General features: G+C 37.2%; 1 protein-coding gene across 9 annotated transcripts in view; it reads right to left on the reverse strand.

Moving 5' to 3' along the window:
• Window positions 1–14926, reverse strand: part of KIAA0825 (KIAA0825 ortholog) — a 423444-nt gene that overhangs the window by 242176 nt on the left and 166342 nt on the right. For all 9 annotated transcript variants that reach the window (XM_043514581.1, XM_038403489.2, XM_043514582.1 and 6 more), the window contains 4 exons: window positions 8917–9011; window positions 6950–7177; window positions 5680–5945; window positions 3741–3891 (listed from right to left, as the gene is read on the reverse strand). In XM_043514581.1, the coding sequence (XP_043370516.1) occupies window positions 3741–3891; window positions 5680–5945; window positions 6950–7177; window positions 8917–9011 (740 nt within the window). The remainder of the gene's footprint in view (window positions 1–3740; window positions 3892–5679; window positions 5946–6949; window positions 7178–8916; window positions 9012–14926) is intronic.

The following is a 14926-nucleotide window of genomic DNA, read 5'->3' on the forward strand; positions in this document are numbered from 1 at the left end:
TCACAGAAAAAGCACATTAAGGACAGAATAATTAGCTTCCATTCCTAATGGAGACTAATACCTTTTTGGTAAGTTTTTAGGTCTTCTAGCATCAAATTAAAATCAGTCTCACAATAAGAAATAAGACTTTCTAAATGAATTTTCTATGTGGTACAGCATTTATAATGTTTTATTAAGTATTTGGATGCCTGAGAGTCTTGTTAATTCTCTGGGAGCCTACAAACTCTTATCTGAACATATTATACCTATTATTGTATAACATTGTTGTTCACTATATAGAATCTTAAAGTTGCTAAATTTAATAATGTATCTTTTCTAACATTGTGCCTCTAAAACAGAAGCAATAGTGTTTTAATTAAAGATTTATATGAGATCCATTCCCTTTTGCTGACCTGTTTTTCTGTTTGTTGTCATTTCTAAAGTATTCTACAGATAAACATCTGCTATTTTTGAAGACTTTGTACAATCTAAATAAAAGCTCACATCTGTTTACATTATATATCAGGAAACAAGCAGCTGGGCTTTATTACATAAGCCACTCAATATTATCTTTGAACAGACAATTCTTTATTCTTTGACTATTAGAAAACATAAGTTCCTAAAATTGCAGCAGATGTCTGCTACACTAAAAGCTTGATTCTAAAATGTAATCTGGAGAGCTCGCCTGGTGATACAGCGGGTTTTCAATGTACTCAGTCAGTAAGATGCTGCACCCTAAGAGGTTCACACTCTTACATCTTAGAATGTAAGTGTTTTATGGTAAAAATGTACTTAGGGTTCCGTTCAGATCTCACATACATGGTCAAATATTGATCCATATCTTGTAAAATTATTACTGAACTTTTACAAGCTATAAGTTCATATGAATAGAATAGAGCTCTTAGCCTATAGTTAAGATGGGACTGTCTGCTTTTCTCTTGATCGAACCCACCACTGTTTTCAAAATCAGTTGAATTAGCAGAGAGGTATAAGGAGAGTGTGTGAAGAGAGAATGCAGTGAGGTGTCCCGATGCAAAAACATTTGTAAATTGAGCTATTTTTACCTTCACTGTGTAGAAAAGCAATATCACTTTATTTTAAAGAGTATAAATAGCCATGGACTCCCAAGTTTAGTTGGGGTCTTTGGAAGTTACCATTGTACAAATAATAATAAGTCTATAGAAAATATCACTCCATGTAATCACAGTGTGCCACATGCTGACAACCTTACTCATGTTGAGAATGCCTTTGCCTGCATATAGTCCCATTTTCTTTTGTGGTGTGCAGTTTATTATTTTGAAAAAGAGGGGCCAGCCAGTTCTGCTTGTCAGCACATGGTGGGTGGGGTCGGCGGTGGGAAAAGAGATAGGGCAAAGCCCCACTCCTACCACAATTTGAATGACATGCATCCCTCAGAATAGGAAGGGCACAGTCCCTGGGATCTCCAATGTGTTCTGCCTGGCCCTTACACAGGCTGCATAACAGAGGGGAGGGGGAAGGTTTCTTCCTTATACACTTCCCTTCTGATGCATACAGGGCTGGCTCTAGGCACCAGCAAAACAAGCAGGTGCTTGGGGCGGCACATTTCTAGGGGCAGCATTCCGGTGCTGGCCATGGCACCCCTAGAAATGTGCCCCCACCACCCCAGCTCACCTCCGCTCTGCCTCTGTCTGCTCCCCTGAGTGCGCCACCACCGCTCTGCTTCTCCCTCATCTCTCCCAGGCTTGCTGTGCCTGGGAGGAAGGGAGAAGCCAAGCGGCAGTGCGCTCAGAGGAGGCAGCGGTGGTGGAGCAGAGGTGAGCTGGAGCGGGGATTGGTTCCTTTACCCCCCCTGTTACTTCCTGTGCTCCACCCCCACCCTTACTCAACTCCGCTCTGCCTGCTCCCCTGAATACGCTGCCTCTCCCTCGCCTGAGAGGAAGGGGGGAGGAGTGGAGCAGCGGCATGTTCAGGGGAGCAGGCGGAGTGGAGGTGAGCTAGGGCAGGGGAGTTGTTTGGGGGGGGAGCCGCAAGAAGCAATGGAGGAGGGAAATGTGGCACGCCCAGGGGAGGAGGCGGGACCGGGGATTTGGGGAAAGGGTTGGGAAAGGGCAGAGTTGGGGCGGAGCTGGGGGTGGGGGGGGGCACGAAAAAAGCGGGGGCAGCCAAAAATTTTTTTGCTTGGGGAGGCAAAAATCCTAGAGCCAGCCCTGGACGCATACATCCATAAAGCACAGATACACTCTGTCCCTTAGTTGGGTGGGAGAAAGTGGTTCTGCTCTTTGTGAATTTTAACTGAGGACTTACAAATAGTGCCAGATCAATTGTCCTGAAGACTGAAGAGATACAAGCTTCCTTCAAACTACCTTCCTATGTGCCTCAATCCTGACCAGAGGAGCGAGGATTATTCAGTCAGTCCTTGCTGTCTTTGCTGAGACTGCTAACAATTTTTGTCAATTATGATGGTAGGTTTTGTGAAGTGGACAACTATTTCCTAGTTGCTGGAATGAGGCCACCAAAAAACTGGCCACAGTCATGTTTTAAGTTGAGTTGAAGTTGAAGTTACCAGTGCAGACCAGATCCCAATCAGTGACCAAGAAGTACTGGGCTCCATACTACTGCCAACTTCCTGAACCATCCAGACCATATTTAAGAAAAATAAAATCAGTTTCTTTATTACTCTGCTCTAAGATACAGAGACCCTTTAATAGCACCAGCCATGGAAAGTAACATTTAATCAATTGGACTCTCCAGATCCTCACCATCGAAAGAGAAGGTATAACACAATGGCTCTTCCTAATGGTTTCCAGAATGTAAGTATCAGATGCAAAGCAGATTCTGCTCTATTGCAGGAGGCCTGGGAGACGATAGAGTCATATTCAGAAGCCTAGTTCTCATATATGGCAATTGTAACAAGCAAGGACAGGACCACGGTTACTGTAGATCCCAATTATTATTGATAATGAAATTACAAACGTTTTACATGACCCAGAAATCACATTCAAGGGCTTTTAAACAATATGTAGTCTATAATCAATGGAATAGTTCACTGGAAGTGGGAAAGAATCAATATATTCAACTGTATGTTTTATTAATTGGCCCCTGATTTTCTTGCACTTAAATAATTAAACTAGAGTTTAAGAGTAGACTTGGGATTCCAAAATTCAGACAATATCACAATATGCAGGCTAGAAACATATGGCTGGATTCTGTGGACAAGGATACTGGTCACTTGTGCTAACTGAGCCACTTACCAAACCCACAGTAGGGGAGCAAAATGAGGAAGAATGAAAAAGGAGAAATATATTAAATAAGAAAAATACTTATCATATGCACATGTATTGGCAGGGAAAGAAAAAAAATACAATTCTTACAATTATCATAGGGAGTATTTCTGCGAGTAAAGATTTACATTATTCTGGTATTGTTATTTCTTTGAGTCTTATACTGTATAGGCATCAATATATTAACCTTCTCTCCTTTTCCCCATACAGGAAACTATCTATTTTCAGCCAATCCTAAGAAACAGTATTTTACTAGGCAAACGGCATGAGAACCCTTATTTAATTAGCTGACTGATTAATTTTAAGTCTTTTAACTATATTTTACTAGATCATTCCTAAGAAGATATTTACATACAGTAACAGAGCAATTTTAAAAACATATCCTAACAGCCCCTGTACACAAGTAGAACAGATCTTATGTTTCTAATTAGTCAGAGAGCAGATAAGCAGTAAAACACATTTATGTAAAAGGAGGGGATAGTAAACTTAACCTCACACCTCATAAAAAGCTTTGTAGTCATCCCAGTGGTGGCTCTCAGCATCCTGTAAAATACTTGTAGCACAAACTCTGACGCAGTAGTTGGTAACTTGAAACTGGAGAACGTTGATGAATTCCTGATATCCCTGGACAGGCACTAGGAACAGGGGCCTGTTCAGAGGGAATGATCAAAGAAGCAAAGATTTAAGGCCTGTGCAGTAGGAGGTAACAATCCTCAGTACTACAAATGGTTTGGATTATTAGTTATCAATCATTCATTTCCTCCTGGGTCTGAAGTCAGAGCCCACGTTCACTTTCAAAAAATCTGGTCTTTGTTTTGCAAACTCTTTGAAAATGTACATCTGCTGTTCTACAAATATGTATTTCTGCTTCAGACAAACTGCATTATCAATACATCATTCAATAGTATTCTTCCCTATTATTACAAATCAGAATGTTATTTTGTCATTCAATTGTCGATGTTGTTGGAAGACACTATGCACTTTTCAGCAGTAACTTTTATAAAGCTAGCATATAAACATGAGTCCCCCAGACTTATTCTTTTTAGTAAAATAAAAAGTGTAACTCCACAGATATAAATGATCATAAACTGTTTTGAAATGCACACAAATAGAATGATTTGGGCAATATTTGGGGGTAGATTCTGTCATGCACCAAGATACACTCATTGCAAGAGAGAGGAAAGCATTAGGGATCCAATAATGGTTCACTGATTCTGATGCTGCCCTGGCCCCAACCCTAAACTGCACTAAGTTACAACAACTGGGTATGGTCCCACGGTGCTCTGCTTACACCTGCCTGAGGGGAGCACAATGCCACCCTCAACATGCCCCCATGGAAGGATATGTGGAGGGGAGACTGGCCTGGGAACCAGTTCCATCGTTCTACACCAGTGCATCAATTCTCTTTTTCACCACAGGAATTCTCAACTGGTCAGTAGCTCCAGCTTATATCCTCTTTGCCCCATTCAGGCAGAGCAACAGGGAGATAACAGAAGCTGAGAATCGGGGCTCTGTTTTTAAATTCAGATGTGAATCATGGCATACAAGATATTTTTAATTAGAAATCAAAATCATAATATTTTTACTAGAGATGATCAAAACTGGAACCTTGAATCCAAATCCCTTTAAGTTTCTGCTTGGGTATGCATTCAGATTTAGATCCCAGGACTGGAACTAGCGCCTTATTTTGACTCTAGGTCATACTCAAATACACAAGGAGCTCAGTTCCAATTCAGACATGACCAAAATCACATAGGATGAGCAGATCAAGAAATTGCTACTGTTCTGAGCAAAAATCTCCTAAGAACCACATATATAGTTTCAGGGCCATCAGGTCCAAGCATTAGCTCTGATTCAACCTCTAACCTGAACCCTTACCCAATCCTACTCTGGATCCCAACACCCCTTCTTTGACCTATCTCTAATTTTATTTAGCATCCTTCTAAGACTTATTTAATTAATAATTACCCTCTTGTAAAAGTTTATTGGATACATATGCTCAAGGTGCTCAACACAATCTTCATGACACCAAAGTGCAGAAACATATCTTCATGTTGTCAAAGATTACATTTTTAAACATTGTTTTTATGAAAATTAAGCTGTTGCTGCAGACAAAAATAAAATGGAAGTCCTCCATTCATCCATACCATAATATAGTGTAGACTGTATAGGAGTATTTGCTCAAGGTTAAGAAGTAAAGAATTTGCATTGCCTTGCCAATTCAGACCTTGAAGATAAAAATCAACATTTGTAATAACTACTTCAAGTTATCAATATGTCTGATCTTTCCTAAAAAAAACAGTGCAAATGGTACTTTAACTATAGGAAATATTTTGGGTACATTTACAAGTATTATAGATTATACATTATACCACTGAAATGGAATCAAAGTTCCATATTATCTATATTTGAACTAAAACATATTTAAAGGACTCACTTCTTGCTGGTCTCTCTCATTAAATTATCATACATCATAAAATGCTGAAAAACATGTACTGCTGTGGAGAGAACAGCATACAAGTTTTGCAGTGGAGCCTTGAAGGGAACTTCTTTGCTTCTCTCCTCCAACCTTTCCAGGACAGCTGTTGCTACTTTGCAGCAGGCCTCTACAAAGTTTGCTCTAATTTCCTGAAGAGAATCATCTCTGCATGCCAGAGCCAGTGGAAGCACTGTGTCAAGTTCTTCCATGATGTCATAACAAAACTAGGGAGAAATAAATGTGGCATCAAGTTATTTGTACTCTGACAGCTCTGTGTAATTTATATATGCCAGGGCCAAATTCTTGAATAATGAAATTGGCACAACATAAATATATTGAATCAGCCTTATAAAAATGTCAGTCTCTGGTACAGAAGGCAAATTTTTGTGCCGTATTCCAGCACAGTACATGCTAAGGATTTAACCTTCTATGAGAAAATGCCATAATTTTGCTCATGCCCTTCCATCATATATATTTAATGGTGTTCAGAAGATAAGATTAATTCCTTCCAAATAGAGATAATTTGCTAAACTTTATATCATTTTCAAAAGCAATGTTTTAATCAATTTCTTGCTGCTAGTTATAGGGGGGACATTGTCATCTTCTAGCAAGTGTATGTATTGTTCTCAATAAAGCCATCTTACTAAAAGCCTGGATGCTCCTTTAACTAAACATTTAATAATTCTGCTTAGTATCAATTGCTTTCCATCCTAAATTGGTAAAACACTTGCAAAAATTGCAACATTAAAAAGCTTTCATATATTATATGTTCTTAGGCTAACCATTTACTTAATCAACATAGCTGACCTTTTAGCCAAATCAAAGAACTCCAATTTGGCCATAATATTGGTTATGCTGATTAATTAAATGGCATGCCTAAGGAAATAAATACAGGAAATCCTTTTATAGCAATGCTTCAAATTTTGAAAGCATATCATCATCAAATTGGGATGTAGCACCAAAGACACTAATCAGAATGATTTTGAATACTTTTGATGCAAAAAATAAAAGGGTAAAGTTAAAAAGTTCATTTTGTTTAGTACAGACTATGTACTAAATATTTATGTACACAATATTTGGCATTGTATTGTAATGCCTTTCACTTTCTTTTTAACTCCATTTATATACAACTTGAAATATTAATGGCACTGTAAGCAAGTCAAAGCTTGGACAGCAAACAACCTTGGCATTCTGTTTCCTGGCAAACTTCAGATCTTTGGATACCTGCCTTTGCAATTCGTTTTGGTTGTTCCTCCTCGTGGACTGTTTCCCAGGACTCCCTCGTTTGCTGGATGTTTACTAGGCTCATTGTATAGACTGCAGCTGAAGACTCTTCTTTCTGCTCAAGCTGAAGAATTTTAGTTGAAAAATCTTCAATTGCTATTGTTATACAGTGTGCCACAGAAGAAGACAGGCCTTTAAATGCATTCCTCCAGCTAAAATCCAGTAAAGTAGTCTGAAATATAAATGTATATGACATCAATCCAAACTCAGCAATGAACATTACTGTTGATACGGTTCCAATCTTATATGACTACCAGTATACAAGTTATCAAGAGATATTCTGTCATACTGTGAAAGCCATTCACATAACTTGGAAAATACAACTCACGAACAATGAACTAACAATAAAAAGCATATGTATTTTTAACACAGATTAATACATATAGTAATGTTTCATTCAAATTGTCATTGGATTTAATAAAAATATCAAAATGTCATTTATAAAAATCTATTTCAATGAAACTATCTTTATTTGAGCAGCAGGCTGCACTTTACTTACCACATAAAGAAACCTTTAAATTCAATATATTTAATAAAGTCAATTAAATTTTATAGCCATTTTTATAGTTTGCAACATCAGACACCATGTAATATTCTCTCTTACTTCCTTAGCATGCTTTTAACTCAAAACCAGCAAACCAATAATGTGAATGGTAAACGGTTTAGAGAAACCAGTTTTGACATACTGATGCTAGAATTTGTTTCTTTAGTGCTGCATTTGGCCACAGTTTAAACTAGTCTAGGTCACAGAAGTTCACAAACCTGGCCAAAAAAAATAGAGACCTCTGAGGTGGATCTGAGGAATGTCATGGACTACCCCCGGCTCACACTAATTCTGCTTTGCACTGCTCTGATTGTGTAAAGCCATCTTAAAGCTGGACAATAATGACCAACCGATAATGTCTCTAGTTTAAGGGGAATATTTCAGGGCCCAACCTAACCAGCTTCTGACATAAGTGGTATGGTAAGAGAGGAGAGGAGACAGGACTCTAATAACCCTAGCTGCTGCAATAGCCCATTGTGTATATACACTAAGTTGGGCATTATAACCAGCCAGAAATTGGAAAAGCGCTTACATTGCTCTAACTTGTGTCACAGACTTAATTGATCCCACAGCCACCCCACAATCTGGGAAGTACAAAGGCAGCATAATGCCACTATCTCCCCATTGTCTTCAGGTCCTGTGATAGGTATAGCTAATCTGGATCAAAATACTTTTAATAAAGCTAACATTCAAATGTAAGTCCCATAAACAGATGCAAAATGTATTTAAACAAGCTGTTTGAGTCCTAAAATTTGGTACCGATTAATGAAATTCAACTACTGGGCAATGATTGACATGTTATGTCTTTTAGACCTCTTAAATCCCCTAAACTCAATTCCAACATTTCATTGGTAAATGGAGGACAGACCAAGCCACAATCCTGCATGTGCTTTCTGCAAGGATTATGGCACTAAATGACTAGTGGAGGAACTAACACAAACCTTAGCAGTAAGCATCTGCATGATCAGCTACTAAGATTTCAGTACATTTTGTCAGCCTATGGTATATTCAAGAACACATGGAATATTAAAGAAAGACCTTTATGTTTGTGCATGGTTTTGGTTTTCCTCTTTGTAACTGTGGCATTTTGTTCTTCTGATGTTAACTTTGTTACAGTATAACGTGTACCAAAAAAACAAAAATAAAAAAGATTATCCCGTTTGTCTCTTTCCATACACATTTTGTATAGGATTGTTTTCATCCTGAGCTGAGACTCTGCAGTCTAAAATTAATTGTAATATTTAAACAATTTAACTTCTGGAAACAGGCATTTATAATGAGTATGCCAACAGAATCTATATTGGTGACAGAGAAAAAAGAAAAAGAAAAAAAATCCTTATAAAGTGCAAGACACTTTTCATACTCACCTCTTTTACCTGAAGTAACTGTTCAGGATGCACACTGGTTTCATTTGCTCTAGTTTCCCCTATTAAAAGCTCCCCACTAGCTTTCTTCAGAACTCCTGCACGGTATGATAAAGAAAATCAAAGTAAAGATTAATTCTGTAGAAAAATCTGCAGCCTACAACACCTTCTGATATATCAATATGTAGTATAAAAAATTCAACAAGCTGTAGTAGAATAGTAATGTTGCGATAAAGTCAAATTCAGGTTATACACAGCTCCTTTTATTTAACCTGATGAAATCCACATCCCATTGTATTCATATTTTACACATATGCATAGATAATGTTTAAAATATAGTTCTTTTTGTCATTAATTCATTTTTACACTGATTGTGCAGTCACCTGTTTCTAGCGAGAACAGATAACTTTAGAGCAGCCGTGTAAAAATTAATTTCTGTTCTTTGTTCAATAAATTAAATAAATTATGTGGCACTATATATTTTAAACATATAAGCGATTTTAAAATTCTGACACAAAAAGAATCAAATGGCAGCTAATTAAGTGCAATTATTATATCCAAAATAATCAGAGTAAGTACAGACTTCTTTAGAACTAATACCACATTAGCAAAGCCCAATATATATGGCCCATACCATTCCATACCATTGATCTCAATGGGAATTTTGCCACTGATTTAATCTGGAGTAAACCAATAACTGGGACAGAGGTCACCAACTGAGGGCCCAGTCCTGCAAACACTTAAACATATGAATTGCCCCATGCAGTTATTTGCATGTGTAAGTGTTTGTACTATCTGACCCTTAGATTTACAGGACAGAGTACATGTCTGTCCTATGTTCTGAGCAGCACTAAACATACCACAAGTGCTCAACAAGTAAATAGAAGCAACGTAATTAATAATTTAAACATCCTTCCCTTTCTTAATATACAGTTTACATACAACGCTGGTGCAGGTATTACTAATTTACTATGTCTTATGTGAAATTAAAGACAAGAAACAGGGAGCACTAAATGATAGAATGCTATCAAGCATAGCTAAAGAGTATTGTTAAGAGCATATATTAAAAGGTCTTCTGCCGCTTGAAGGCATTGGCAATATGTATGCTCAAAGTTTGGGGAAAGCTTTTCTGTTGAAGAAAACATCTAATTCTTCGAGATCCTTAGGATTTCATTTGTCTAAAATGGATTTTCCCTTTTCCTTAGATAGTGCATCCTTTGAAGGAGGGCATCTTGTTCATGCTCTTAAACAATGTTCCATGGCTTGGAATGACTTCCTCAAGTCCAGTCTTAAGTTACATTAATGAAACTAGTTCCAGGGAAAAATAATTTTTATTTTTAGAAATATGAAAAATAAAATGGCAGAATATAAAGATGGACAACACTAATCAGGTCACCCACTTCACCACCTTCCGACTGCAAGTAGTTATGGGCTATACATTTAATTCTGTCTATTTTTAAATGCACTATGTGCTGGAGCTTCCAATGCTTCCTTTGAGAGATTGTTCCAGATTTTTAAGAGTTTGCTCTCAGAAAGTTTCTCCTGATATCCAATCTACCTGGGAATAATGAGCTGACACTGAGAAAGAAAATTTATACTTTCTCTTAATATGTTAGATATTCATCTGCTGTAGTGTCCACACCCTTTCAATGTCAGAAGACTTATATTCTCTTATTGTCACTACTCAAGTAAGCAATATATAATTCACTCTTTTAATCTTTTATCAAAAAGTCAAACTGACTTTACACTGTCTTTCTGAGAACACCCTCCACTTTATCAATATTTTCAGTGAACTGATCAGAAGCGAACACAACATTTTGAAATAGATCCTCAACAAGTATAAATTGTCATAGGAGTCATGATAATTTACACTAGTTAAGGATCTGTCCCGTTATGTGCAGAGACGACCAGTTGTTTGTAACTTGATATGTCTGCATAAATATTCTAGAACTGCTGACACATCTCATTACAAACTCCTGTGCAAATTACACACCACTTAAGTCCTTTTGGGTTTCTCACAAACCCCAAACAATTTCTGTGTTCTCTCTTGTCTAGGTCATTACTGAAGACTGGACCTAACACAGATCCTTTCAACATCCTCAAAAATAATTGTTAGTAAGGTAAATAATACTACAACCAAAACTACCTGCAGGTTGGATTGCCCATCTATCTGATATGGACTCAGCCAGGATTTTTATTTTAACTCCACTAGAGATAATAGATTCTGAAGACAATGAAGAATATCAACAGAAACATCATTAATAAGAAGAAAAAACTAAAAATATTTTAGTAATGATAGATTTGAATTCCTCCTAGATTCTGTGCTCCATCATGGACTTCTAATTTGTTCTAGCATACCCAAACAGAGGAAATATACATCTCAGAGTAAAACTCATCTGTCTTTCTAAGTGTAAATTCCATCTTCCAGTCAGTTTGCTCCTTTGGAAAAAAATATTTACTACAGAAGCTATAGCTGCATTTACCTTTGGGACCAAAGCAAAAATCATATTTGTCTTGCTGAAGTCTGTACAACTTCAAACGCTGTCTATTAAGATGATGCACCTTGTAAATTTGATCCTATTTACCTTTTATTATGCTTTCTAGAAAAGGATGTAAAGTAAAAGATTTCTTCTTCTTAAACTGTGAAAGGAAGACCTTTGCAAATCTTTTTGGTCCCCTGAGGCAAAGCTTGTAAACCTAAGGGCTTGACAACTTTGCCCAGGGTGTTTCAAAGCACTCCACTGGAAAAGCTTTTCTTGGAACTCATTATCAGATCTGTCCAAAGTTCACCTTTCTCACTGGAATGGAAAAAAAGGTGAGAGAAAGATGAAAGTGTGTTAGATGTTTTTGATTTTTAAACGTCTCAACAAGAGGCTTCTGAAAAGCCAGAGGAAAGAGAGAAAACGCATCTTAAAGAGGGAAGGAAAATGCAATTTGTCAGTGTATTCTTCATTCTAAATAAGGAGCTCACACTTAACCCTGACTGCTACTGAATGTTCCAGGTTCCTTCAAATAGAACACACCTCCTGTGATGCTGAATGTACTAGGTATGTCTGAACATTCCAGTGATTTCAACTGAATGTAAATAGATGACAGCAGGTGTGGTGAAAGACCAGCAAGGAAAGGGTTAATTATATCCACCTCCTATTAGAGAGCCCTGATGGCCAAACCTACCTTTTTCTGAAACCATAATGCCATTGCTGGAAGGAAGAGCAGATACATGGGGCAGGGAATATATATTCTGCATCTGCTAGGAAAAAATGCTGCTTCTTTTCTCAGAAGGATAAGAAATATTGACTTGCTCTGTTGACACTACAATTTGGTGGTCAAAGCGCTTTCATATTCTATTTTTAGTGGTTTATGACTTTTCCCGAAAAAATGCTTTTTGGCAGAAATTCCTCATGCTTATTCACCTCTAAGAAGTATATTGTTTTAGCAAGTCTAAAAGCAAAATCTATATATTGTTGAGTTGTTGGTGCACGAATCTAGTATTTATATCAGTTAAATCATTTTTCAGATTCTTTATCTGTGATAGGATAATTGAAGTATATATTTTGAATTTAAGCTTAAAACATGGTATGTATGTAGTCCTCAGTGAGGAATACCTGCCTTTGCAATGTTTGTAAATAAAGTAGTCAAGAAATAAACCTATGAAGAATTTAAAAAAGCATACTGAAAATAAATGATAATAGAGAATGCAATACATAGATCATTTTTGTTCATCTGTGTGAAACAATTTGGGGGATTTAACCTATTGAATACATTCCAGAGGATTCCAGACACAGAACTCTCAAACTGAAGTCACAGAATTGTCCAGATCACCTCAGTACAATTTCTACAGCCATCTCCCTATAGAGTTCACTTTGGTTCAGTGTGTCCCTTGGTGCTATTGTCTGCCATGGGATTATCATCAAAGAGTACTGGTAGGCAGTACTTCCCTGTAACATCTATTTTCAATTGCCTAAATTGATCTTCTAAGCTTTCCATTGTTCACTCTGCAAAGAAACTTGTCTTGTTGGCAGCTAGAAGTGTGAACTACATGTCTTTCTTTTCTTCACTGTTCTTTTTTTGGTTCACAAGCAACCTCCTACCAAAAGCAGAATCTGTGGAAGAGACTACATCCAAGCAATAATGCTATGAAAAAGTATGAAGAGAAGCCCAGGTGGCCACCTTGCAAATTTCCAATGTGGAAGCCTTCGACCTCTCCACCCAAGAAGCAGCTATAGTACTAGTGTAATGAGCTTTACAAACCCTGGGAGCCTCTTTACCCTTAACTACATACGCCTCCCTAATACAATCCCTTAACCATCTAGCTAAGGAACTCTTAGAAGCCATTTGACCCCTCTTAAGACCCCCTAAGAGTACAAACAATCTGTCAGAAGATCTGAAATCTTTGATTCTTCTGAGATAAACCCTAAGTGTTCTTACATTCAATTTATGCAGCCATTGCTCTTTGTCATTGCTGGGTCTAGGGAAAAATGAGGGCCAAGAATCCTCCTGGTTTAGATAAAACTCAGATACCACCTTTTGGGAAGGGTGGGGGGGAATGAGAAACTGTCCAAAGAACTATTTTATTTCTGATGGAACTTTACAAATGTTCTAAATATCAAGTCTGAAGTCCCCAGATGATATTCTGAACAAAGACAACTAAACTTGTTATTGCAACAGCCAAAAAATGTTCAGTTACTTCCTGGTATGACTTAAATACAAGGCTAATAAGGGCCTCTACAGATACTCAATATAGCCAGGAGGAAAAAGAAACAAGTGTAGGGCCTCACACTATTTGATGTCTGGGAAAACATCACATCAGTGCAATATTTGCTTTTTTATTATTTATTGCACAAATCCCCAAATTACCTACAGAGCTACTGCAAACTCTCAGTGAGCTAACACGTAAATTATTTTCTAAGCCCTCTAATAGGAAAGAAGATACTTCCAAAAAAGTACACAAGATAGCTGTTATTTTTTCCCACTCCCATACCACAAGCAGGACATCTACCAGCCTAAAATAAAGTATACTTGTTAGGTTTATTTAAGCTGTCCTTCTAATCAAGGCTTTATCAGTGAGATAGTGATCAAGATTAATCAGGATAATATAGGACTTTGACAGAGAAGATCTTATTTCCCTTCTGCATTCTTGACAGAAAGCTGGAACAACTGTAAACATAGTTCTCATTCTCCCATATCAAATTATCTTTCAGGTAGCCACTACAACTGAGATTTCTGGCAATATGAAGTGAAGATAATGCCAACTAATATTTTACTTCTCAAACACTGTTTTCTTATTTCTCTGGCCATGCTTGCACTTCATATTTCTTTAGTACTCCAGAATGGTTTTCTGAATAAATCCAGATCACCTTAATCAGAATAGCAAGTCTGAAAATGAAGGTGTTAGCTAGTCACACTGCCCTAATCTGTATTAAATGTATCATCACATTTTTTAAATGGTGACCAAAATTTTGTACTTCCTTTGAAACCAGGGAAGCCTTCCATCCCAGAATGCTGCCACTTCAGCTGATCTAATGACACTCACCTGCTCAGATATGGAAGCTAGAAACACCACTTAGGAGACAGTCATTATAAACAAGTGGAAAAATTCAGGAAAAGGAAAGCTCAAACCATTCAGCACCAACAGTTTTATGTAAAGTTAAGGTCAGGTGTAAGTGTCTGTAGGGTCAGGACCTACATATGGCTTATGGAAAACAGAACATTTCCTTGTTAACATTCCTTCTCTCAAAATATATATTGCTCTAAATAATTAGATAAAAGGTGTTTCTGTACAAAATATATTCTGTTAAACACAATCGTGTTGTTTTCCTGTGTTCAGAGTTTCTTAGAGTAATTACACTTGTATCCAAGAGAACAGAAACAATACTACTCACAATTAATGTAGTTAAGTAAGGCATACAATTTCCTGCTAACAGGGAGAAAGTATGATAGATTAAGGGTATGTCTACACTACGAAATTAGGTCAAATTTATAGAAGTCGAATTTTTAGAAAGTGATTTTATAC

This window comes from Dermochelys coriacea, chromosome 5, assembly GCF_009764565.3.
Source record: "Dermochelys coriacea isolate rDerCor1 chromosome 5, rDerCor1.pri.v4, whole genome shotgun sequence".
Classification (NCBI taxonomy): Eukaryota; Metazoa; Chordata; order Testudines; family Dermochelyidae; genus Dermochelys; species Dermochelys coriacea.